At 52.6% G+C, this 26338-nt stretch overlaps 1 protein-coding gene across 5 annotated transcripts in view; it reads right to left on the reverse strand.

The window, feature by feature from the left end:
• DLGAP4 (DLG associated protein 4) overlaps nt 1-26338 on the reverse strand; it is an 84644-nt gene that overhangs the window by 35638 nt on the left and 22668 nt on the right. Inside the window, exon 1 of one of the 5 annotated variants that reach the window (XM_068565456.1) lies at nt 24907-25930. The exons of the other annotated variants lie outside the window; for them this stretch is intronic. Within the exon in view, the coding sequence (XP_068421557.1) occupies nt 24907-24937 (31 nt within the window). The 5' untranslated portion in view covers nt 24938-25930. Of the gene's footprint in view, nt 1-24906; nt 25931-26338 lie in introns of those variants that run through there. 5 annotated transcript variants of the gene reach the window in all.

Raw genomic sequence — 26338 nt, forward strand, 5'->3', positions numbered from 1 at the left:
TAGGCTTTACATAAGAGGCAGCGGACCCATGCAAGACCCCACGTGAATGGAGCTGGCCTCAGAGCCAGAACCCCCTAAAGTCCTCTCCTGGCTCTGCCCGGCTTGTCGGAGGAAGGGCTGAGAGCCTATAAGATCCCTCCTTCTCTCACCCGACAAGTAACCTGTCAAACCACGCAGCTAAATTGGGGAGCTAACTTGTGTGCTACGGTTAAAGCAGAACTCACAGCTCCCGCCCACCTAGCCTCAAATTCCTCCCTCCTTCCCTGTTTCTTCCCCCAAAGCAGGGGAAGCTGGGAGAGAATTCCAAGCAGCTAAGTCAGGATCGGGGACAGAATGACCTCTTAGAGCCACTTTCCTGCTGACGGCCCATGTGCCCTCTACTTTCCCCCTATGCCAGCCTGGAAGCCACCTCCCTCACTGTACCTTAAGAATAACAACATCAAACTTCAATTTCAAATGCCAGCAAGACAGACTGGCAGCACCTCTTACCCCAGCATCCTCCTGGGGCTCCTCCCCACTGCCCACAACCAGGGGCTCCCTACCTGCCTCCCCATCCTTCCCTTCTCCCCCCACCTTGAGCCAGCCTCCCCTAGACGCCACACACCGCTGCTCCCTGGCCCCTCACCCTCCTATCTTGCCTTTCCTGTCCCTCTTCCACCCTGGCCAATGGGCCACTTGAGGAATCCAATCACGCCACTGCTTTGAAACCTTCCAATGGTGCCACCACCCACCCAGTGGAAGTAGAACAAGCCCTTCAGTGGGGGCACTCAGGGCTTCCAGAATCTGTACCTGCCTCGGACCCCAAAGTCCATAGGAGCCAAGAGGTTACAAAGATGTCTGGGAAAGACAAAGCCACAAAGCTCAGGGAGTCCGGCCACACCCTTGGAGCCCTGCCCAGAAGGGGTGCACTCAGGATGCCCTCCTGTTGGTATCAGTGCCAAAGTTAACAGTGCTACTGAGCAAGCACTCCATCTACACTCAGTCCTCATTCTTCATGATTCTGTATCTGCGAATTTGCCTACTTGCTAAGACTCATACTCGTGGGGCTTTTTTTGCGGCCACTTGCAGACATGAGCAGAACCTGAAAATCTGAGTTTCCCAACACACAGGTTCCCAGCTGAGGCTGAACAAAGCAACACTGCCTTCTTGTTTCAGCTCATACTGTAAACAAGCACCCTTTTCCTGGTCTATTTAGTGCTGTGCTTTCACATTTTTGTGTGTTTTTTTGTTGGTGGTGATTTCTCTGCTTGAAATGGCCCCCAAGTATAGTGCTGAAATGTTGTCCAGTGTTCCTAAGTGCAAGAAGGTTGTGATGTGCCTTATGGAGAAAACACGTGTGTCAGATAAGCTTTGCTCAGGCTTGAGTTACGGTGTTGTCGGCCTAGATCAGTGTTAATAAATCAACAATATTAAATAAGGTATCTTTAACAGAAACCTTGGTGGTTTGTGCTGGTAGCGGGTGGAAACGCAGGGACTCTGCATTTCCCATAGGAGCAATGGTTCAGTATTCGATAATTCAGTGTTTGTGAGACATTATGGATGTAAGCACCGTGAATAACGAGAATGGATTGTACTTTGGCCAAATGAACCCTCAGAACAGATATGTGAGGTAGGTTTGTCATTGCCCTGTTTTCCAGGTGAGACTCAGAGAGGTGGGGAGACTCGCCCAAGCTCACCTTCTAGCCAGGCAGTGTTGGGGCCAGGGCTTGAACCCAGGCTGCCTGAAGCCTGACCCCTACCCTATGCCCCGCCCACTGTGCCAACTCCGTAAGGGTCATGTAGAGGCAACAGCCTTGAACATGTCAACTGTTTCACCCAGAAAATGGGGTGTGACTCCCAATGTGCTCTGAGTAGAATTCAAAGACATGGCAGACATGAAGACGTCTGTAATCCTGGGGTGGCCCCTATGATTCCAGTTACCACAGTTTCTCAATGAAGGAGAGAGTGATCACCTTCTGGGGGACAGCTGGGGACCTTTCTGGAAGACATGAAGGTTGACTGGGTCTGGAAGGATGGGCCCGAGTCACTGAGGGGCAAGGAAATGCAGGGCTTTCAGGTGGAGGGATGCTCCGAGCAAAGGAGCGGGGCAGCACAGCCCAAGGCATGGGAAGACACATTTGAGCAGGGCATGGCTCGGCAAAGCGGCATTTAGATAATTTAGCTGGTGAAGGGAAGCCAGGGAGGCCTGAGAGAGAGCTGCCTCCTCTCGGACAGGGTCCGTGGCTTCCTGGGGCTGCTTGGACACTGGGAACGGTGGTATCTTCTTCCTGCCCACAGCATCCCTCACAAAGTCCCTCCAAACTGGCCTGCAGTCAGAGGATTTACAGCACGCAGATCTGACTGCAGCTGGAAGGGCATATCGCCTCCTATCTCAATAGCCCGGCACACCAGGCAGCTCTGCGTGAGATGCCAAGGCCATCTCAAGCTGAGTGTGTCCAGAATGAATCTGAGCCTCTCCTCCCCGCCGTCGGCCTTGCTCTCCTAGAGAGGGGACCCCCATGCACTCCATTACACACTCCAGAAGCCTGGGGAGTCCTGCCCCCTGCTTCCCAGGCCTCCCCCATCTATAAGGCTTTGCCCCTCCCCCACAAAAGCGCATGTCACAGAGCTGGGCTTCTCTCTCTACCCCACCACCCTGGTCTAGGTTTCCACTTTCTACCCTCTGGCCTCCCTGCTTTGTCGGTGACCCAACTCACCCACAATCACTCTCCAGAAAGCAGCCTGAGGAGTTTTTTGAAAGTACAAATTGGATTAATGCTTCCCTTTTCTAAAGCTTTTCAAAGGCTCCCCACTCCATGAAGTTGCCCACCTTGGCCTACTACAGGCACTGTCCCCTTCTCCAGCCTCAGTTCCTGCACTTTCCCCTTGTTGATTCCATTCCAGTCACACTGCTATTCCTCAAACACTCCAAGCATGCGCCGACCTCAGGGCCTGTGAACCTGCTGTTCCCTGTCTGAGATGATCCCCACCCCCACCTCTGCACACCTACTCCTTCCCATCCTGCTCTCATCTCTGCTTCCCACGCAGGTCTCGGCTCAGGGGTCATGTCCTCAATGAGGGCCTCCCAGACCACCCTGTCTAAAGTTGCTGTTCTTCCTTTGAGGATCCTATTTCATCGAGCACTGATCAACTTACTGGTTCACTTGTCTTTTGTCTCTCTCCCCTACCAGACAGAGATCCTGAGTATCTAATATAGATTCCTGAGGGTGGGGACCCTGAATACCTTATAGAATTAAGATGCTTTTCCAGCACCAGGCCTGATACATGGCTGGGCTCAGTAAGTATTTATTGAATGAATGAACAACCCCCTATTTGACAGTTGGGTAGACTGAAGCTCAGGGAAGACTGATTTACTCCTGACTCTGAGTCGGAATCTAACGGCCAGTGCGAGTGCTTTGAAAAGCTCCCTTCAGGTCAGCCCCCAACACACACACACACACACACACACACACACACACACACACACACACACACACACACACACACACACACACACACACACTATAGGAGCACAATCTGGTGGGAGGTAAAGCTTGGAGCAGCTCTGCTTGAAGTTCGGCAATGAAGCTGTGGGAACGAGAGCTCAATAAACCCTAAGCACTGGGCATCAGAAACAGTTTGAAAAATAACCATTTCTGAAAGGTGGCAGAGAAAGAAAGTAAGCAGTGCTTCCGGCAACATCTTCCAGGCAAGGCATATCATATGTACAGATTTAAAAGAATCATGACTGAGTGAGTCCTGGGCCAGGTACTACTTTATTCCAGACACAGGCCTGGGAGGGGAGATAATCATCACTGATGTTTTATAGATGAGAGAACAGGCTTTTAGCTTTTAACAGTGGCCGTGCTCTGTGAGGCTGTGGTCGACTGTGTACCTTGCACAGGGTCTAATCCTTTCTGGGCCTTAGTTTCCCCAGCTAAGTGGGTTGGCCTTGAATGGGCGTCACGAGTTTAAACGTCTACAGGAGACCATGCATTTAACCCCTCTGGCCCACAGCTGTCATGTGGAGACCTGGGTGAGAGAAGCCAGAAATCTGGACTTAAAAATAAGTAAATAAAACCTCTAAATTTAAAAGTGGAGTTAGTTAATTCTTTTAAAAATGGAGTTAGTTAATTCTAAGTTTTAAAGAACACTGGGCAGGTACATGCCTGCCTGCTAACGTGGCCCATGGCACACAGGTTTGTGACTGCTGGAACAGCTGTCCTCAGACCTCCTTGCTCCTTCTGGAGCTCCAGCCCCTCTCCCCCTGCTCCCCAGGAAGCCGGTCCACAAGAACCTCCCCCTTGGAAAGGCAGGAGACCCTTGGGAACCTTGAAATCGAGGCAGCAGGAGGCCCTTCTGGGGGTGTCTCAGGTCTGTTGGGCAAAAGCAGAGAAGCCCCTTCTGGTCGGCAGGGCAGTTCTGCTTGCAGGCTCTTGGCACCAGGGCGCAGGTGGCAGGAGAGCCCCATCCAGAGCACAGACGGCCGCCCCCCTTCACGGGCCTGGAGCAGCTGCCTGAGAGGGACCAGCTTGGTTGCTGGGACAACACCCTTCGCCCCCTCCAGAGAAAGCTGCTCCTTAGAAGCCCTGTCCACACACCAGTTGGGATCAAAGGTATGAGGTGGTTCTGTCCTGACACGTTCCGGCCAGAGGTGCTGGAGGACGGGGTTAAGCAATGCCCTCCAGATGGACCCACAGTTCAGGTCAGCTGATTCTCTGAGGACGGGAAGCTGCCGGTCAGGAGACTTCACAAGCTCCCGGGCATCTCCCCTGACTGAGGGCTGGCCGTGAACTGGCCTAGCATGAAAAGCTCTAACTGTATTGGCTCATCAACTCTTCACCAGGCCTATCGCTCCCACTTCAAAGAGGAAAAAAGTGAGGCCCAGAGAGAAGTAAACAGCCCCAGGTCACACAGCCAGGATTTGAGCCCAGGCTTTCTGATTCCAGAGCCAGCACTTGTAGCTGCTGCTTCACCACGCTGACCAGGGCTGGAGTTGGGTGCACTTAGCAGGGCCTGGCTGAGATTCTGGCCAGGCCAGTTCCCCAGTCAGGACCCTAATCTTGGGTCCTCACACAGGGTTTGGCGATATCCTCTGAGTGGGTTAGATGGTGGCTGCCTCTGGCTCTGCTGGCCATGGGGTCAGAGGCCTGGTGCCCCTGGACCAGAACCCCAGCACGTGGAAGAAAAAGGCGGCCCGCCCTGCCTGTGATCACTGCCACCCACCGCCCTCCCTCAGGCCCTTCTCTTCTGGATGTGCAGTCCTGGACACTCTGACCCTCCACCAGAAACACCAGAACCCCTGACGTGGTTTCCCAGTCACTCAGGACTTCCCCAGCTTGGCTAAATCTCACTACAGCCTCAAGGCAGAGCCCAAAGAGGTGAGGCCACTTGTCCCAGGTCACACAGCTGGCTGATGGGGTACTGGGACTCGAATGAGGATGTGAAACCTCCAAATTCTAGGGTCCGAGGAGATAGTAATTCCAGTGACTTTCAAACCAGGTTCTGGGGGCCCTCAAGAGGGCTTTTGGACTCCCACCCCCTGCCAGGGCCGTCAGAGCACCTCCATTTTCTTTTTTTCCTCCACATGGTATTTTGGGATCCACCAGACTAATTCAACCCCCTCATAGTACAAATGAGGAAACTGAGGATCAGAAAGGCAAATGTACTCCCTGAGGATCAGGTGGCAGAGCAGGGACCTTGCCTGGGGCTCTGAGTGTGGGTGTGTTCCCTCTGCCCCCCTGACTCCCAGCCTGAAGATCCAGGCATTCAGGGAGGCACCCACCTGTGGCTGAGCCCCACCTCCTCCAGCCCCTGACCAGGGGACCCCAGACGGCATGCTGTTTCTCAAAAAACATTTCCACGAATACTGTGACCGTATCCAGTAAGCAACCTGTCAGGCAACATTCACCCCTCGCCGCCCGTTCTGTGCTGGAATCTGCTGCAAATGTCCTTTTATTTATCCCCAGAGACCTGCTGGCAGAGTTGGCTCTGCCGGCAGCTCTGCTGAGGCCCCTGCCCCACCCCTCAGGATACCTGATTACCACCACCCCTGGGAGTCCAAGCTTGAAAGAGACGCCAGCTTCCAAGCAGCAGTTACTGAATCATGATTTTCTCGTACATTAAAGCTATAAACACTAGTAGGGAGTGCTGACGAGGAGAAGATGGCCAGAGTTACAGGGCTGCTATGGTGGTTCCAATCCAACACAAAAACTTGACGTGTACAGCCCCTGTCTGGCCTGGTGGAGGAGTCGGGGGGGTGGAGAATCCAAGATTTGGCTTTTCAAATACTATTTGACTTTTCAAATACTGGCTCTAGCACGTGGACCTTGTTGTGGTCTTTCCAAAGCCCTAAGGTCCCAGGAGCCCAGCCTGGGAAGTACTACTTAGAAGAGCGAGCCTCAAAAACCACCCTCACTTCTGGAGGACTGATGTCAAACCCTAGTAATGGGTCACAAAAGCCTGGCTTTTTACAAGCTGTCACAGGGGCCCACATCCAGTGTGCAAAGCCAGACACTGCCAGGCCCCGTGCACCTCGATTGCTGGCCTCTTTCATTGTTCTGAATGACCAAGCGGATCCCAGAATAGAAAGACGGTGTTAACAGGCTCATTCACTGTGCCTGCAGTGACAGGTGGCATATCGGGTGTCAGAACCCGGAGCCAAGAACCCTGGGCGGCCAAGAGATGGTTTGAAATGAACAGAGCAGAAGTGAATGGGGAAAACCGTGAGTTCAGCTCAGGTCAGCCCAGGCCAGGCCGCCTTCCCTAGTGCCAGGCCTGGGGACAGGGACAAGGGCCCAGTCCTCAGAGCTTATATTAAGATTTTGAGTTCAGGATCCCAACTTGGACAATTACACAAGAAAACAGACATGTGGGAAAATGTCTTAGCGACTCTAGTTGATCACAGACACGGTCTGAGGCTACGCTGACAGAGGAGGTGCAGGACCAGGGAGGGGGCAGCCCCACTGAACTCTGGATAATGTTGTGGGTACTGTTGGCGATTCTGGACAAGGGACACTGCCAAACTGGAGCCCGATGAGAAGGGGGCAATGGCACAGGGAGAAGTCTCTAATCCATCCTCCCATTATGACAAGTAGGCCACGCACTGGGCTCTGGGTGGGCACTAGGGACCCAGTGTTAGTAGTCCTCAGACCTCAAGAAACTCACAATAAAGTAAAACTCCACCGCCTGGGCGTAGCCGCACGGACTACTGCAGGAGAAAGCCTGGGGCTGACTGAACAAGAGTGCTGCGACTGATTGGTGACGTCTGTCACAGATTTGCCACAGAAGGGGTGTGACACACGTGCGCCACGAGCCGTGCCTAGTCTAACACAAGGGAGGAGGTGCTTAGAGAGACTGGAGTAGTAGCCTGGAGAAGAGGGGATTCAGAAGGGCGTGGCTACTGTCTTCAAATACCTACGAGACTGTCACATACATTGTCCATGTGGTCCAGGTCATTACAGCACAACCAGAGGGGGGACAGGAAGGTGGCGGTTAAGGGGGAGGTTTTGCCTCATTATAAGGAGGCAGTTTCTAAGGGGCAGAGCTGCCTAGGAGGAGATCAGCCAGGCTAGACACGGGCACGATGGATGCAGGGAGGGACTCAAGCCCCCGCAGGGGACCTTTAAGATTCCTTCTAGGCCTGAGATGTTTGCTCTTTCTTTGCCTTCCTACTTCACGCTCAGTAATGGAGGTGACATCAGACATCATTTATGTGTGTGTGACATTCACAGTTCAATTTCTTTTTTTTTTTTTGCCTCCAGAGAATTGTTACCAACTAGCAGAGGAGAGGGAGGAGAAGGTTCAGACAGCCTAGCTACAGGGGAAACGACGGGAGGACTAACTCTAAGGTCTAAGGCAGCACAGTCAGGGCTTAACACACCTTCCTCTGGACAGTCGGGCAGCACAGAGCTCCTACCTGAGATGATAAACCCATCCTCCGAACAAAAGACCAGCCGACACTGGCTGGCTACCCTTGCCCCCCGCCCCCCGCCCCCGCCATACCTGCTGCTGAGTTACAGAAGTGGCCTGTAGGTCAGGAGGCCCTGAGTGTGAGCACTGTTCCTGCTCTCACTCACTGTATGACTAAGGCTCCCCGGGCCTCACTCTCACCCATCTGTAAGATGGGAACAATACTGGCTCGCCCTGTTCACTGCCCTAGGGCTGCTGTGAGACTCTCTTGGGAAGACAGGCGGGAAAGGGCTTGGCAGGTGAGGAACTATCATTACAATCACTTGAGGGGCCCAAATATCTGAGCAACGGGTCCACAGAGCGGCTGCCTGATTCTAGGCCTTCCAAGGACTCCACGTGCCAGAAGCTGGGGGTTTCTGGCCTGGGGCAGGTCAGGAAAGTTCAGTGCCCTGAGGACCGCAGCCGACCCCCACCCCATGCCACATCTGTATCACTATTCTAATATTTTAGGGTAGTGACCTCTGGTGTCCCTGCCTTGCCTAGCACCCCTCTAACTTCTCTCTGCCACCCTCTTCACGCCAACGCCCCATGTTCCCAGCGTCCGGGGTCTTTGCAAGGCTGCTCCCTGCCTGCAATGCCCCTCCTCCTCCCTAATCCCACCGCCTCTTCCGGGTCTCCGTTCCAGCATCACTCCCTCCAAGCCTTCCCTGACTGTCCTTCCGCACCCGCCAGGCACCCCTCACTGGGTCACGCCCCAGGTTTAGAGGTGCCACAGGCCCCTGCCGTCACACTGTTTTACAGGCCTGTTTACTTTTCTCCTTCTCCGTTTAGACCCTGAGTCCCCTGAAGGCAGGGACTGCAAGGTTCCCATGCCTGTGGCACCCAGAAGGGGTGCCCAGGCAAATGCCTGCTGCCACTTACGAGGTGGGATCCTGTCTCTGACTTCACCCCAAAAGTGAGACAGGCCTGCAGGGCCTTCCCCCGAAAGACTTGAGAATGCAGCAGTAGGGAAGTCTATGAGTGGCGACTTGGCGAGCAAAAGACAGAGGTGCTGGGACAAGCTGGGACTGCAGGCCTCCCCCTCACGCCTCCATACCCTCCGTACTCGAGGTTTCTCCCAACCACCTCTAAAAGCACAACATGGTGACATTTGGGAAGATCTTTTTAAATGAAAACCTCCCCAAGGGAAAGTCACCAGCACCCCGCAACTGTAAGGACTCGCTGAGTATTAGCGACTAATCGTCATAGTTACCGGCGTTTATTGCCTGCTCAGGCATCGCTGGCTACTGCCCTGGCCCAGTCACTGTCGAGGTCCTTATATTTGATCCCCACAAGGAGATGTTTTCACCATCGCCCCTTGTGCTGCTGAGGAAATGGAGGCTCAGAGAGTTTGAGGGATTTGTTCAGCGTCACACGGCAAGTGTTCTATCTGCTAAGTGAGTGCAAACCTTCCCGGTTTCAGTCTCCAGAACCCAACCTGCACAGCATCTGGTCTCACAACAAAAATACAAGTTGGCTGACAAGGAGGCTGACACACACATTCCTACAAAGCTTAGAAATCACTGTAGAAAGACAAATTTGGTCTCTCCCTTCTGCTGGCAGACTCTGACTAGAATACACTTTTACAAAGACCTCAAGCCCAAGCCAGCATCCCAAAGAGCATCTGAAGAAAGCGGACTTTACCTTGACAACTTCTAACCCTCTGGGAGCTGCTCTGCCCTGATGTTTTTACAAGCATACTAATCACTTCCCCAGGCTTCGGGCTGTCCTACCAGGCCCTTTTCCTCTCTCACAAAGAGACCTGTGACATCACTTGCCCCTCAAATGGTCCCTTCCCCTCCTAGGACTGACACCCATCTGTAAAAGTTGGGCACTGCACTAGGTTGTGGATGGCACAGGTTCCAACAGGTGTGCTACTTCTGGTTAATTGGTAGTACCTGCCCGTGTTAAGAAGGATCCTGAAGCTGTGTCCAGGCTCCACGCAGCCACCACGGGCGCTGGAACCAATGCTGCCTCTGTGGGAAAAGCCCTCCTGGGAGACGAGCAGCCTTTTAAAAACTCTGCTGGAACACAGCCACATAAAGCTGAGAGTTGCAGTGTGCATTAACTTGGAGAGTTAACCAAGAGTTCATTATTTACAGATGAAACCTACTCTCCCTTTCAAATATACTTCCTTAAAATGGACTAATGAATGAGTTACCTGGAGTAGTGAAATTCATATAGACAGAAAGTAGAAGGGTGGTTTCCAGGGGGTGGGGGAGGAGGGAATGGGAAGTTGTTTAATAGGTACAGAGTTTCAGTTTTGCAAGATGAAAAGAGTTCTGGAGATGGAGGGTGGTGATAGTTGTAAAACAATGTGAGTGTACTTAATACCACTGAACTGCACACTTAAAAATAGTATAAGTGGTAATTTTTTTTTTGGCCGTGCCATGCAACGCACGGGATCTTACTTCCCCAACCAGGGATTGAACCCTGCAGTGGAAAGCGGATTCTTTACTACTGGACAACCAGGGAAGTCCATGTGGTAAATTTTTATGTGCACTTTAACACAGTTTTTTAAAAAATGGGCTAGTGCGGAGTCTACTGCGGAACTCTCTACAAACGAGCCCCAGCTATCAAACTGATTTTTCACCCCAAATCCAGGAGTCACAAAATAAAATATTGAAAGCTACTTTAAGCATGAATTTTTTGATTTCTGGTTTGACTTAAATCTATTTGTGAGCAGGGGCTGATTTATAATCTGCTACAATCTCTTTCCTGAGATTCAGGGAATAGAAATAAAAGAAAAAGAAAGAATTCAAATAGAAAATCAAAAAGACTGGAGGTCTACAAGAGTAGAAATAGATGTGTTAGTATCAGAACCTTGGAAAGGAGTTGGATGGGAGATTGTGTGGAGGTTAAAAAAATTACAACTTAAAAAAGAACTATAAATATATTGTATAACATTATAGAAAACAGTTAAAAAGTGATTTTAATCCCACTGCCCTAACACAATTACTGTTACATCATTCTATACCCAAACTTTTAAACTGTGATCATTTTGGAATGGCAATTTGACTAAAAAGAAATAGCAACTTCTGCTTTGGCCTTCTTAAACAAAAGCAGTTGGTAGAACAGAAAGAGTAGTGAATCAGGACTTCAAATCTTGATTAAGCTGTGTGACTCTGGACAAGTCACTTTACCTCTCTGTTTCATCATTTCTAAAAACAGCAATAATAACTGCAACCCGCCTCCCTCAGCAACAGAAGCAACAGGGCTTTGTGAATTGTGAAGTAGTATGTGAAAGGGCATTAGCAATAAGTAGGGAGTGCTGAAGAAGCCTTTTCTTGATGACTAATGATCAGTATGAAAACCTGATAATGACGATGATAATAACAATAATGATGACGATGTAAGTATTCAGAAGCTCTGATGTTAATTTTAAAACAAAAATCACTTGTAATACTTTCGTCATCACACCTCTGGGTGAGCAAAGCTGTTGGCCTCAGACCTACCCAGGCTCGCCAAGCCCAGCCAGGCCCTGCCTGACCTTGCAGACCCTTCCAGACATAACCCAAACCTCTCCCAGTTCCCTAAATACACCAAACACTTCATACCCCAGGGTCTTGCCCCCTGCTGTTCCCAGTCTGCCTTAACTGCCTCCTTCCCATCCCCCACCCCACCTTCCCTGAGATGCCTTCCCCATCTTCTCTGAATAAGTCCCTCTCGGCAACTATGTTTCCTTCAGGACTCATCCCAATTAGACAGTATGCTGTGTGTCTGCACCTACTTGAATGGGGTCTCCAAGCTGGATGAGGTCTCCAAGCTCCACGAGGAAAGAGACCAGGTTTGTCTTGTTCCCTCTCCTTCCCCTGGCTCAGCACCTGGGATGAATGGCTGATTGTTTGGGAAGAGAAGTGGAGGTGGGGTGGGGAGGAGCTGGCTGGGATGAAACCAAGTCCTCTTCCCCTGGACCGTTCCCACACACTGCTGCGTGCACCCCCTTTGAGAAGACTGCTGGGGCAGCAGCAGCAGTGGCAGCCCTGCCTTTATAGGTGCTGTCAGACAAGCCCCGCTCCCCCTACCCCACAGGCAAACACCTCCTGACTGCTACCATGCTCTGTGCAGGGCCAACAGGCACGTCATGAAGCGTGGGAAGCTTGGGAAGGCAAGAAAGTTCCAGGAGAGCCTTGAACTATTACTGTATTCACAACACACTCAAGAGCGGACCCTTCATTGCAGTCCCCAGAAGGATACTGCCCAACGGAGTGATGACCCTGCCGAGATAAACCCTGACTCTGAGTGCCTGGTGGACTCTGACGGCCCTGGGCAGGCTTCTCTAGCCTGATCTCAGCTCCCCAGGCCCCGGGACAACCAGCCCCTGCCTCCCCTCCCCTCCCCAGGGAAGCCTCCCCTAAAAACCTCCATCCACTTGGAGCCTACCCAGCTTTTGAGGTCCTGAAGGTCACCTCCTCTCTAAAGCCTGCTTGATTCGCTGCATCTTCCCCATCAGAGCCCCACACTCAACAAAGAGCCATCGAATGATTAACTCCTCTCCAAATACCAAGTGCACCTGCATCTTTCCAGACATGGGACATGCACAGTCTTTAAATATTTCAAGTCTTCTGTCTCCCCTTGGATATCAAGAAGAGCAGGGGCGAACATTTCTTAAGTGCTTCCTCTGTGCCCGGCACTGTCCTAAGTGCTTTACACACACACATTCTCTCTCTTGTCCTCGCGCAGTGACTCAGGTAATATCATCACCTCTATTTTGCAGGTGAAGAAACGGAGGCCCAGAGAGGTTAAGCAACTTGCCAAAGCCTCACAGCTCCAGGTGGCAGCTCAGGATCTGAACCCCAGCAGCATGACTCCAGGGCTATGCTCTTAACTACAGGGCTGCCCGACCATTGGTGTGTGGGCTTCCGTACACAGTCGGGCTTTCTAAGTGCCAGGTTCTGCCACCCAGGGGAGCAGCGTGGCTAGGTGTGGGTCATCAGTGCAGTCACTCAGCCACAACTTCCAGATCACCTACTGTGTGTTCAGCGTGTGCCGTCAGGGAGTGGACTTGAAAGAACACAGCTCTGTGCCTGGGGACCTTGGGATTATGCAGAGCAGAGGAGAGGTAGACGAAAATCCTATTCGTTGAAGCAACAAAATTGCTACCATTATCTGCTTTGGAAAGGCTGAGAATTTCCTTAGAAAAAGCACAGAGAATCAGGAACTTGAGACCCCAGCTAGTTAGGCAACGGCTAATCTTTGAAGTACAAAGGCGAACCAAACGTGTGTTATGATTTTGGTCTCACCGGGGGACCAAAATCTATTTGGCTGAACAGCAGAGCTAGAAGGAGCTAGAGCTCCTGCCAAGAAACAAATAGGGATTGAGATCCAGAGCCGGGAAGGGGCTTGTCGGAGGCCACCTATCAACTGGAGAAGCACGGCTCCGGTTCCCCTACGCCCTGTGCTCTCCAAGTCCCTGGGACTGCAACCAGGACAGAAGGCTTTCAGGCCATCTGCGTCCTTAAGAAGAAACCGCCGGGGGTGAGGTAAGTGCCTACATGACCGAAAGTTTAAAAGTTTTCTCAGTGGAGACAGGACATTAGCTCTTACCTTCAGGGACAGTGGAACTGTTCTGTGAAAGCTGGATTCGGGAAGCCAGGGTTGATGTCCCAGGCCAACACAGGCCCACCTCCAGCCCAGCCCTGCCCCAGAAGGACGGGAGTTTCAGAGGCAGTAGCTCCCCACCTGGGGCCACACCCAGGTGAGGCTGACTTTACCGGGGAACCCGTGGAACTGGCTGTCTCCCACACAGGGGCAGGCCGGGCCAGAAGGCCACCGCCTGTCTGCAGCCTGGCGCCTCTCCCCGCGGGATCCCACCTGGCCCCCACCCCAGCCAGGCCTCCAGAACAAGGGTGGGAGCCGGTGGGGAAGAGGCCTGCTCCTCTCCTAGTGAGGCCTAGTGAGGTCCCCCGGGGCCCACCCCAGCCTGGGCTGGGTCTGAAGCGGCTGCTTCCTGCTTTACCTTTTTCTTTCACTTTGGTTTTTAACCCCAAAGTGAAACTAAAGACTGGGACGATGTGGGAAAGATGGTGAGAGTTAAGGCCTGAACCCCTGGCTTCTCATCCCAGTGAGGCTGCTGACTCGCTGGGAAACGTGGGAGGAGGCCCTCAACCCCCTGCCTCAGTCTCTCCGTTGATAAAACAGGAGGGAGGAACTCAGCTAGTGCTTTAAAGTGTCATTTTAAATTAGAAAAATGACGGAACGTCCCCTTCCTCATCCCTGCCGCCACTGAGGACTAAAAAGGAGCCGCAGAAAGGACCAGAGGGGGACCCAAAAGGGCCTTCCTGTTGGCTTGGAGGAGGAGGCAAACTCTGGCTGCTGTGTGGAGACCTTCCTGGTCTCTCTGACTACCTCTCCCCAACCTGTCAACAACTCCTTTATCCTGAGCAGCCCCTGGGGCAGAGCAAATTCAGGAAGACCCCAGGGACGAGCTTGACCTGGTCTTAGCACAGCAAGAGGAGCCACCAACAGCTGCCTGAAAACTCCCCGCCTGAGGGCCGACCAGGCCATCTGCTAAGACCCAGGACTAAGACAGCATCCCACCCGGGACTGGTCCAAACTTCACTCTCTGCTGACCCCAGGGTGCCTGGCACAGTCTAGCTAAGACCACTGTAATCTGTTTTACGGTGTTTTCCCACTGGCTGGTTTACCATATCTCCCCTCTAGGCTGGTGACATGAGAGAGGCAGGGATGAGCCTCCCCACCTCTCAGATGAGGAAAACTGAGGCTCGGAAAGGCACAGGGACATTGTGGCCAAGCCAGCACTGGATTCAGGAGCTCAGTAAATATTTGCTGGATGAATGAGCTCAATGGCCCAGCCGTTGCCAAGCAGGTGCAGCACACACCAAAGAAGCACAGGAAGGAGGACACAGTGTATGTGTGTGTGGGGGGGGGAGGCATCCCTCCCTGGAGACCAAGTCACAAACAGGTCCCCAGGTACCTGTAACAGAATCCCCTCCCCCCAGTCCTGGCTCCACTCCTGATGTCCCTCCAGCCCATTTCTTCCCTTCATTCCTCACTTCCTCCCATCTGCACCCTACTCTGGAGTGATCTCATTGGCTGAGGGCTTCTGAGTGAAGACCGGCCAGCCTCCTTCCCCTCTCTCAGCTGGATTAGAACCGTTAGTACTTAACCAAGGAAAGGAACTTGAATCCAGGGGTGGGGGCAAGGTGCTTTTAAAAATATATACACCTTGGGCTTCCCTGGTGGCACAGTGGTTAAGAATCCGCCTGCCGGGCTTCCCTGGTGGCGCAGTGGTTGAGAGTCTGCCTGCCAGTGCACGGGACGCGGGTTCGAGCCCTGGTCTGGGAGGATCCCACATGCCGCGGAGCAACTAAGCCCGTGCGCCACAACTACTGAGCCTTCGCTCTAGAGCCCGTGAGCCAAAACTACTGAGCCCGTGTGCCACAACTACTAAAGCCCGTGCGCCTAGAGCCAGTGCTCTGCAACAAGAGAAGCCACTGCAATGAGAAGCCCACGCACTGCAACGAAGAGTAGTCCCCGCTCGCCACAACTAGAGAAAAGCCCTTGTGCAGCAATGAAGACCCAACGCAGCCAAAAATAAATAAATACAATTTTTTAAAAATTAAAAAAAAAAATTCAGTAGCCCTGAAAAAAAAAATATACACCTCATTTTTGACAAAGGAGGCAAGAATATACAATGGAGAAAACACAGCCTCTTCAATAAGTGGTGCTGGGAAAACTGGACAGCTACATGTAAAAGAATGAAATTAGAACACTCCCTAACACCATACACAAAAATAAACTCAAAATGGATTAAAGACCTAAATGTAAGGCCAGACACTATTAAATTCTTAGAGGAAAACATAGGCAGAACACTCCATGACATAAATCACAGCAAGATCCTTTTTGACCCACCTCCTAGAGAAATGGAAATAAAAACAAAAATAAACAAATGGGACCTAATGAAACATAAAAGCTTTTGCACAGCAAAGGAAACCACAAACAAGACAAAACGACAGCCCTCAGAATGGGAGAAAATATTTGCAAATGAAGCAACTGACAAAGGATTAATCTCCAAAATTTACAAGCAGCTCATGCAGCTCAATATCAAAAGAACAACCCAATCCAAAAATGGGCAGAAGACCTAAATAGACATTTCTCCAAAGAAGATATACAGATTGCCAAGAAACACATGAAAGGATGCTCAATGTCACTAATCATTAGAGAAATGCAAATCAAAACTACAATGAGGTATCACCTCACACCAGTCAGAATGGCCATCATCAAAAAATCTACAAACAATAAATGCTGGAGAGGGTGTGGAGAAAAGGGAACCCTCTTGCACTGTTGGTGGGAATGTAAACTGATACAGCCACTATGGAGAACAGTATGGAGGTTCCTTAAAAAACTAAAAATACAACTACCATACGACCCAGCAATCCCACTACTGGGCATATACCCTGAGAAAACCATAATTCAAAAAGAGTCATGTACCACAATGTTCACTGCAGCTCTATTTACAATAGCCAGGACATGGAAGCAACCTAAGTGTCCATTGACAGATGAATGGATAAAGAAGATGTGGCACATATATACAATGGAATATTACTCAGCCATAAAAAGAAACGAAATTGAGTTATTTGTAGTGAGGTGGATGGACCTAGAATCTGTCATACAGAGTGAAGTCAGAAAGAGAAAAACAAATACCGTATGCTAACACATATATATGGAAACTAAAAAAAAAAAAAAAAAAAAAATGGTTCTTCAGAACCTAGGGGCAGGACAGGAATAAAGATGCAGACGTAGAGAATGGACTTGAGGACACAGGGAGGGGGAAGGGTAAGCTGGGACAAAGTGAGAGAGTGGCGTGGACACATATACACTACCAAATGTAAAATAGCTAGCTAGTGGGAAGCAGCTGCATAGCACAGGGAGATCAGCTCCGTGCTTTGTGACCACCTAGAGGGGTGGGGTAAGGAGGGTGGGAGGGAGGGAGATGCAAGAGGGAAGAGATATGGGGATATATGTATATGTATAGCTGATTCACTTTGTTATAAAGCAGAAACTAACACACCATTGTAAAGCAATTATACTCCAATAAAGATGTTAAAAATATATATATAGATTTTCAGAATGCAAAAGAAGGTAACAAACTTTTAGGTGCACAGATTCTTCAAAAGAGCAATTTCACTTGCAGGAAGGAATGGCTCCCACAGTGATGCTTGCCCACATGTATACAGCCAGGTGGGGAAGGGTGCTGGCTGCAGCGCTGCTCGTAGCAGCAAGGCTGGGAACGACCTAAATATCCCTGAGCAGAGGACTGGACAAACAATGGGTGGTCCATCCGTCAATGGACTGCTCACACAGCCATGCGTGTGCCCATAGGGAATACCGACAACAGAGACAGCCTTGTGTGAAGAAGACAAGGTACAGAACAGCAGGCAGTAGGTAATAAAAAGGGATGTACTGACACAGCTGCCTGTGTATGCAGAGTATTTCTGGAAGGAAACATCAAGACTGTTCACAGTCATTATCTAGGAGCCTAGGTGGGAGAGAGACTAATTTTTCACTGGACCCTTTTTTTCCCTACAAAGTTTGAAATGTTTAACCACATACATGTATTGCTTTCTCAATAAAAGCATAATTTTTGCACATAAAAAAATAACTCCAGCAAAATGTACCCAAAGAAGCTTCCCTCTGGGTCTCAGGCATTGGACTCTCTGGAGGCAGGGCCCAGACACCTGGATTTTGAAGTCTCCTCAAGGGCTGCTGGTCTAGCCTTGCAGAACAGGTGGTCAGCCTCTGACAGTAGATGGAGGCAGCCTGGACACCACAGGCCTCTGGGTAGGGCAGAAAGTAGCAGGGAAGACTCAGGAAAACCTGGCCTTACGGCATAAGAAGGATTTCAAGAGGGCTTTGAATGCTCAGTAGGTACAGCTGAGAGGAGAGGGTTCCTACAGGAAGGACTGGGGAAATTAAGTCAGGCTGGTAAGACAGGGGAAGGGGAAGAATAATGTCTCTCTCAATATGGGATCCTGTCCCCCCCAATACTTGGTTCCCACTCATGGGAATTGAGGGGGCTGGGAGAGTCCTTTCCAGACTGATAACCTAAGATATGCCTTTATTTCATCTCATTTAATATTAAAGGAGGCAAGGAGGGTCCCCAGCTTAGCACATGCCCACAGGGCTCCACACCTGTGCAGACTGTAATCAAATATTTGGAGGCTGCAGAAAATTCAGGCCAGGATCTTAGGTACAGCAGCCCTTGGGCGACTTCCTCCCCCCTGGGGAGGAGCAGATGGCCTTCTGTAGAGATGCCCTTCCTCACCTTCTCGTTAATAATTAAGTCATTACCGAAGACCTCTTCTGTCACTTCTGAAGTTCAGTTTGCAGAGACTTGTTGCCTTGGCTTGCTTTACCATGATGCTCCAGGCTGAAGGCTCACAGGCTACAACAGTCTAGATCTAAGCCTCAGGCCCAAACTCCAGGGGTCTGCAGTGGAAAGAGCCCAGGGGTGGTGGTGTCAGGAGCGCTAGGGTGGATCCTGGCTAGACCCTGATGATTCTGTGGACTCCGGGAGGTCAGAAGCTAAGTCTCTAAGACGGCTCCGCTTGCCACTGTATCCTCAGGGCCAGCTCATCGCCTGGCACACAGCAGGCACTTAATAAATATTTGTTGAATAAGTGAACAACAGCTCAGCCAGTGAAGCCCAGAGTGACCGTGGGCAAGTCACTTTCTGGAAAATGACGATGACAAGAATAGCAATGACCTCTTAGGGTTGTATAAGAACCTACCGAGATAAAGTAGATGTAAGTGCTTTGAAATTAAAAAACAGGCTACACAAACATTAAGGATCCAGAAACAATGTGCTAAAAACGAAATGAAAAGCATGAATACATATGAGAATGATCACATTTACAAGAAAGCACCTGGCAAATGGTAACGTATTAATCAAGTGAATAACTACAATTGAAAGGGACAGCACAGGTCAGTCTAGTTCACTGTTCCAACATCCGAACATTTCTCAGGCTGTGTCTGTTACAAAGGAGCACAAAAGTCCCCATCAAAACCTTTGTCCTGATTTTGGTATGAATTTGCCAAAGCAGACTGGCAGAAGGATCCTGGGGGTGTTTATTGGAGACAAGGGAGGAGTGGGGTGAGCGGAACACAGAGGCTGTGCCTGCCACGTGGCCTCACAACCCCAGGACAAGGCCCTGCTCAGGGCGGCACACGGAGAATGACTGGCCACCAGTTTCCTAGCTGCACACCGCCGCCAACCATTGCTGCCTCCCCTGCTAGCCGCTCTTAAGCACCAGTCCCCTTCCCCTTCCCTCTGCCCAGTGGCCATCCCTGGCTGCAGCCTGGGAAATAGGCTTCATCACCTTCATCACCTGGCTCTCCTGTGCCGCGAGCACCTCGGACAAGTCCCTCCCTGCCTCTGTGGCTGGGCCAGGGCCCACCCTCTCCGGTGGGGGCGGGCTGAGAATCCCAGTGGGCCCCGTCATGGACATGCCCACTGTTGCAACAGACACACACGAGGCCCAGCTCTGGAGGCTGCTCACAGCCTGGCGAGTAAAACTGCTGATGTGAAGGCCCCTCAATTCCCTGACTCCCCCACCTTGAAGAAATTCTGAGCTGGTACCCAGCCCCAATCTTCCAGGTCTTTAGAAAGTAGGGGGTTCTGGCCTTTAGCGGATGTATTAGGTGCCCCCAATTCAAGGGGCAAGAAGGCTCAGATTCCTGGGATCCTAACAGTAGGAGGTTCCTTTCCAAGAAGCAGAGCTGAACTGTGGGAAGAGCCAGCATTTGCAGTCAGCTTTGGGTCTGAGCCACATGTTCCTTATCTGTAAAATGGGGATGGTTAAGTCCGCCTGCCTTGAGCTTGCTGTAAGGATTTCATGAGAGCATCTGTGGAGGCCCTGGCACAGAGCCTGGCATAGAGCAGGTGTGCGAGCAACGTGCTCAGACTGTTACTTCCTGCTCCAAGTAGCAACACCCAACATCTTTCCCGCTGGCCCATCAGGCCCCCCGGTCAGGCTCTCCTCAGGGAACACAACATCCTCTGCTACCCCAACTGGCCCTTCCCACTCGCACGGGCTCCACCCGAACCCTGCCCTCTCCCTTCTCCGAGTTGCCTGCAAAGCTCCTCCCTGTTGTCACTTTCATTCATTCCAATTCACCCAGCCTGACTCATCTTGAAAAAATCCTCCAGCTGTGCCATCCCGGCTCTAAAACCTTCCATGGCTCTCCAAAGCCTCTGCTCTTCAGCTCATGTTCAATGCTGCCTACAATCTCCTGGCGCCTCCCAGAGCCCTGATGCATCAGCAAAACTAGTCTACTCACTGTTTCCATAATACGCACTTACGCTGTCTAGCCCCCACACCTGTGCCTCTGCAGAAACCATTCCCAGGAACGTCAGCCCCAATGTCGGTCTCTGCGAATCCAGCCCCCTTCACGAGGGCTCTTGTTTCCTCTGGCTCATGCTCACTTCTTCCTTCTCAGACGATGCTTTCCTTCAGCAGATGCTTAATTACAGACTGTCACACAGTCTCCCATAATTGTAGGCCTTGTCTCCCTTGTCAGATCCTAAGTTCCCAGGGGCAGAGGCCCTGTCTGTCTGGTCTCTCCCATCCTCTCGGAGCCTGGCCCAGGACTGGGAGGGCAGGCCCCTGGTCAGAAAGTGTTTTCCAAGCCCAATTCAGCTCCAGGCTGAGCCAAGTCCAGCTCCAACCACTTGGGACCACTTTTCTTGCTTTTGTCCTATTCACTGGCCAAACCAGACCTCCATGCACCAGCTCTCCCCAGGGTGACCCAGGCCAGGGACAGAGAAATGAGGGAGACCTGGGTGGGGAGACAGTGCTATGGCTCTCACCTGGCCCTGACATGGTCTCGTTCTGGGATCCGAGGCACATTCCTGTCCCTTTTCCTCCCTTAGCACGCTTCTTATAGTGAGACAAGAAACAATAATCTTTTAGCTCTAGAATATGGATTTCATTTGTCTTTAAGGTAGCCCTGATTCCCAAGAGTGGGTGGGTGAGGAACCAGCTGATTCCAACACAGGCTGAGGGAGGCGAGGCAGCCACAGCCAGGACTGGGAAACCTGGGAACCTGAGAGGCACTCACACCGCACACCTCGATAACCTCATTAAATTCCTGCTGACGACTGGATTGCATTCCTGCCCAGATGTTCAATTCCACAGTCCTCACCCTGGCCAGGTCTGACAGTGTCTGCTGCCGGGACTGAGCAGGGGAAGGGTAATCTGCTTCTGGAAACAACCAATCCTGCCTGAAACAAAGACCATGATGAGGGGCCAGTCTCCTCACCTGGAAAATGGGGATAATATTGGGACCTGTATCACAGGATTGTTGCAATAATGCACTGGGATAATGCCAGAAAGTGCTTAGCACAGTCCCCGACACCCTGTGAACGGCAGTGTAGCCGACAAGTTCCCATTTCTTGAGGAGCATTTACGACACGAGTTTGCACCCTCAGAGCAACCTGTGAGGAAGGCATTTCCATCCCAGTCTGACACGGAAGAAAACTGAGGCGCAGAAAGTCAATCAATCCAAGGTCACACAGTAGGGACAAGCCAAACTGTGACACCAACCCGAGAAACTCTCAGTTCAGCTTTACCCAGAGTGCGGCCCACAGGCTTTCAGCATCAGACTCCTCCAGAGGGCTGGTTTAAAAAGCTGATTCCTGCCCCCAGACCTGCCAAATGAGAATCTTCGGGGATAGAGCTCAGGAACCTGAACTTTGTAAAGATGAGGAGCCTAATTTTTATATATGAGGAAACTGAGGCACAGAGAGGTAAAGTGATCTCCAAGGTCACACTTTCAGCAAGTATGGACCTGGGACCGAATTCACAGTCTGACTCCAGAGGCAGCAATCAGAGACTTCCTGGAAGAGGTGGCATTTGACAATGTGGGCCTCAAAGGGAAGAGACAGCACCACGGGGGAGGGCACAGCACAAATAAAGGCTTGGAGCAGGAGAGGCCAGGCAACAACAGCTCAGTGTGGCTTGTGCTTTCAGATCCCTGAGGTGAGGAAATACATATGGAGCCACCACTGCCGCCTTCCCCTGAGAGCCCAGAGAGAGACATTCCTGAGCCATCCGAGCTTCTGGGAGGAGAGCCTGCTGTGTGCAGGGTCTACAACCAGCAGGTCTACGGCAGTAGCCCCCTGGGTGTGTCTGGCTGCTGCTCAGGACGAGAAAGCCAGGGAAGGTGGTGACTCAGTCCCCATCCAACCTCAAGCTAGTCCCATTTAAATCTGAGATGAGCTCAGAGGCTGGGGAAATGCCAAACAAACCCTCCTTGCAGAACAGACGCCAGATCCAGAGAAGGCAGCCCGAGCGGTAGGCTACCGGGCAGCAGCAATAAATTTGGAGCAACGCTGTGGGTTGCAGGGGGGAGACAAGTCAAGCAAGCCCTCCCTGGGCCCCTCTTCTTCATTCACCCGTGAAACAGGGAGAACTCCACTGGCTTCTGACTTCCTCCCAGGACTGTTGTGAGGAACAATGGAAAGGAAAGAGCCTGGCAGATTACACAATGTCCCACACAGCAAGCGAGAGGTTAGAGGATCACTGCGGTTACATATTAGAACAGCCAGGCGGTGCTTTCCTTGCTACCTGAACCCCAGCCACTGTGGGTAGAGGGAGAGGCTGGGCCTCTGTCTTGTTCCCACAAAGCAAAAAGGGATCCAGATATTATCTGGAGGTGAAAGTTCACATTTATTAAACGCCTACTGTGTACTAGGTATTTTTTAATGTAGAATCTCACTTAATCCTCACCACAACCCTGCAGTGTAAATATGATTACCTTGCGTGCAGAGGAGGAAACTGAAGCTCATAGAAAGTAACTAGCCCAAGATTACACAGGCAGCGAGTGATGCGGACCAACTAAGACCAGGTGTCTGCCGCCCGAAAACCCGCACTCCTTCTCTGGAACAGTCTGTATAAGAGGCAGAACATGTCTGGTATAGGGGCCCACCTCAAGCACTGCCTCCTTCTGGAAGCCTTTTTGATCCCTTTGCCCAGACAAGATCTCTCTCCGATGAAACCCCACAGCACATTATCAGCACACATCTGGCAGCGCTCAACACATTCTGCCTCTTATTTTGTGATCAAGCACACTTTTAACAGGTAAGATGAGATGTAGGTGCAAATAGGTGGCGTTTCAGTTACCTTAAAATCCTCAAATGTCAGGGCTGGAAGCACCTAAGAGAGCACAACAACCAGCTTCCTCATTTTTTCAAAGGAAAAATACAGACAGAGGAAGACACTTGTCTGAAGTCACACAGCATCTTAGCATCAGAGCCGAGAATAGAACCTTGGCATTCTGCCTCACAGAATTTCTTTAGGGATTCCATGATTTCAGAATCAGCCTTAGGACAAGGATTATCATTCCCACTTTACAGATAAGGAAGCTGAAGCCCAGGCGAAAGCAGCCTCCCTGAGAGGTGAGATGTGGGGACCACAACCCTGATTCCCTCCACTTTCAGGCCAGAGACCAAACCCTTTCTCCTCCCCGCTGCAAGTAGTCTGTGTAGCGTGTCAAGCTCAGGGCCCACAGTAAAAGGTCAACGGATGTTGGAAATTGTCATTATACACCAGTGGGCAGGTGACACCAGCCAGACAGCGACCTCCTCAGAGGCAGTGCTATGGCAGAGGACACAGGAGTCCTGGCTGAAATCCTCTGTGGGTCCCTGGTCTCTCTAGACCCCGTCTGTAAGACGAGGGGGCTACAGTAGCTGATCTTATCTCCTGCTCCAAAGTTCTGGGACATCGGAGGCTCCTTGACAGCAGACCCCAGCTGTCTGTGGAGCATCTCTCAGCTGGGGCCTTTGTTCCCCCACTCTACGGGAAGCTGGAAAAGCAGGTGGGGCTCACAGCCACAAACTGACAGACTTTATTCCTAAGTGCCACTGGCCAAGCAGGGCCCACCCTTAAACAACAATGGGATAGAACACGGAAAATCCAACTGTCTCCAGCACAGACATCCAGCTGGGCACACCCACCTATCTTTACTACCTGGCAAAGAGCAACCAGGAATGGGGGCATAAAAAGGGGCAGCCTGCCCCCTGCCCTATTGGAAGGGCAGGTGCATTTCTGAACAACCAGGTGGCAATGGAGTGGGAGGGGGGGTAAAGAACTCTGGGCTGGGGAGTCCCAGGCCTGGATCCCTGTCCCAACTCTGCCATGAACTAGCCTGTGTGCCCCGGGCAAGCTGCTTTCCCTCTGTGGGGCTCAGTTTAAAGACAGGCTGACAGTTCCCGAAGTGTCTTTACAGATGTTTCATTTGATTGTCATGACAACCCTGTGAGGCTGGCATAATTATTCCCTTTTTACAGATGGAGAAACTGAGACTTGGAAAGGTTGAAGGTCTCATTCAAGGTCACACAGCTTGAGGCTGGCCGCAGAGGTCTTAGACCACCAAACCTAATCCTCAAGGGTGGTCAGGTTAAGAACAACCCCTCTCTCCCCTCACCCTGATTGACAGTCTCAGCAAGACCAAGGCAGCACAGACCCTGGTTCTTGCAAAGTTCTGGCCACACACCACACAGCCCAGCTGCCTAGGAGGCCGCACCCCCCCTGCAAAATTTGATTACTCAAGTTGGCAAGAACGCAGTCCCCACCCCCAATCGCGTCTAAATAAACGCCCAAGTGATATCACATCCTGCTGGCTCCAAAATAGCCCAGGCCTGCCCACAAGCAATCACAAAATGCCAGGCCATGCAGGGCCAAGCGGGCAGGGATGCCCAGCCCGTGGCACCGTCCACACACACAAGCAACTAAAGCAGAAGCCTCAGAGCAGGAAGGCTCCCCACTCCCACCTCTGCCAGACAGTCTGGCCCCTCCCTCCTTGCCCCCTTTGTGGGGAGGCCCCAGAGCCTCCTGCCCCAGCGCCAGCCCTCGCCCCAGCGCCAGCCCTCGCCCCAGCGCCAACCCCATGGAGCCTCGGCCGCGGCCAGCCTGCGGGCGGACTCCAGCCAGACCCGGACACCCCACCACTCACATTGCTTCAAGAGCTCCAGACACAAAGCCATGAGGGCCGGATGGGGGTCAGAGACCCAGAGACCGGCAAAGACAGAAAAGGGGAGAGGGAGAGACACAGGAGCAGAGAGAAGGGGAGACAGGGGACCGGGGCAGAGAAAGCAAGGGGGCGCGGCAAGAGCCCTGGCAAAGGAGTAGCCTTAAAAGGGGGTCTGCATCGCAAGAGACATCGAGTGGTGACACCAGCAAGACAGATACGGGGGCAGAGAGAGGCAGGGAGAGCAAAGCAGGGGGCCCCGACCCAGAGGAATGAGGAGCGCGGAGGCCCGAGAGAGAACAAGGAGAGACAGCGACAGCGGACAAACCAAGGGAAGGCAGGGAGGGGCGCTGAAGTCTGGGAGCTGGGGAGCTTTGGGGGTCCCAAGGAGAGACCCCAAGGGATCTAGAAGGTATCAGCGTATACGGGGGACATCAAAAGAGGGAAAACCCTGAAGAAGTGAGGGCTAAGAGGAGGCAAGACCCCCGGGATTTGGGGGGACAGATGGAAGGGAGGACCCTCAAGGGATGTGCGGGAAGCTCAGAGGAGAGCCTTGGGGGAGTGTGGAAGGTGTTCTGAAAAAAGGACCCCCAAAGATGAGGGGCGCTCAGAGGGGGGAGGCTCTGAGGGATGAGACGAGCGCCTTGAGGGGGACCCGAGATCGGGGAGCGAGGGAGGGGCTGGGAGGCAGCGCGAGGGCAGAGACAAAGAGACAGCGAGCCAGGGAGAGACAAAGCAGGCGGAACGGGGCTACGGGCCCGAGGGCTGGTGGCCGGACAGAAGGACGGAAGCGCGAGCGGGCGGGGGGACGGACGGACGGACGGACAGAAGGGGAGGAGGGCGGGGGCAGGGCAGGGCAGGGCCGGGCGGGGGCGGCGCCCGTCTCCTCGCGGGGCCGCGGCTGCTCCGGGCGGCGCTGGGCGGGCCCCAGGCGTCCGGGCTGAGGAGGCGGCGACGACGACGTGGACCGGACAGACCGACGAAGTGACGGACGGGCTGGCGGCAGCTGCGGCCAGCGGCGGGCACTCACCCTCCTCCCTCACGCGGCCCGGCCCGAGGCTCCGGTTTTGTACGCCCGAGAGGCGGGGCCTCTGGGTTAAAGCCCCGCGCCGGCCCCGCCCCGCCCCGCCCCCCGCGTCACGCGCGCGCGCGTCGCTCGGGACTCCCGGGACGGGCGGGGGCGCGCGCAGCCCTCTCGGCACGTGGCCGTAGCGCGCGCGCGGAGGGGCGGGTGCGCAAGCGCGCAGGGCGCTCAGTCCAGCCCACGCCCAGGCCGCCCGACCCCGAGAGGGAGCGCGTGCCCACGTCAGCACGCGCATGCCTAAGCACGGGGGACTCCGCCCCTCCAGCCGCCCCCACCAAACCGGTTCCAGCTGGAACCAGACGCTTGCTCCCTGACGAGAGAGGGGCCAGGAGA

Source organism: Eschrichtius robustus, chromosome 16, assembly GCF_028021215.1.
Source record: "Eschrichtius robustus isolate mEscRob2 chromosome 16, mEscRob2.pri, whole genome shotgun sequence".
Taxonomy (NCBI): domain Eukaryota; kingdom Metazoa; phylum Chordata; class Mammalia; order Artiodactyla; family Eschrichtiidae; genus Eschrichtius; species Eschrichtius robustus.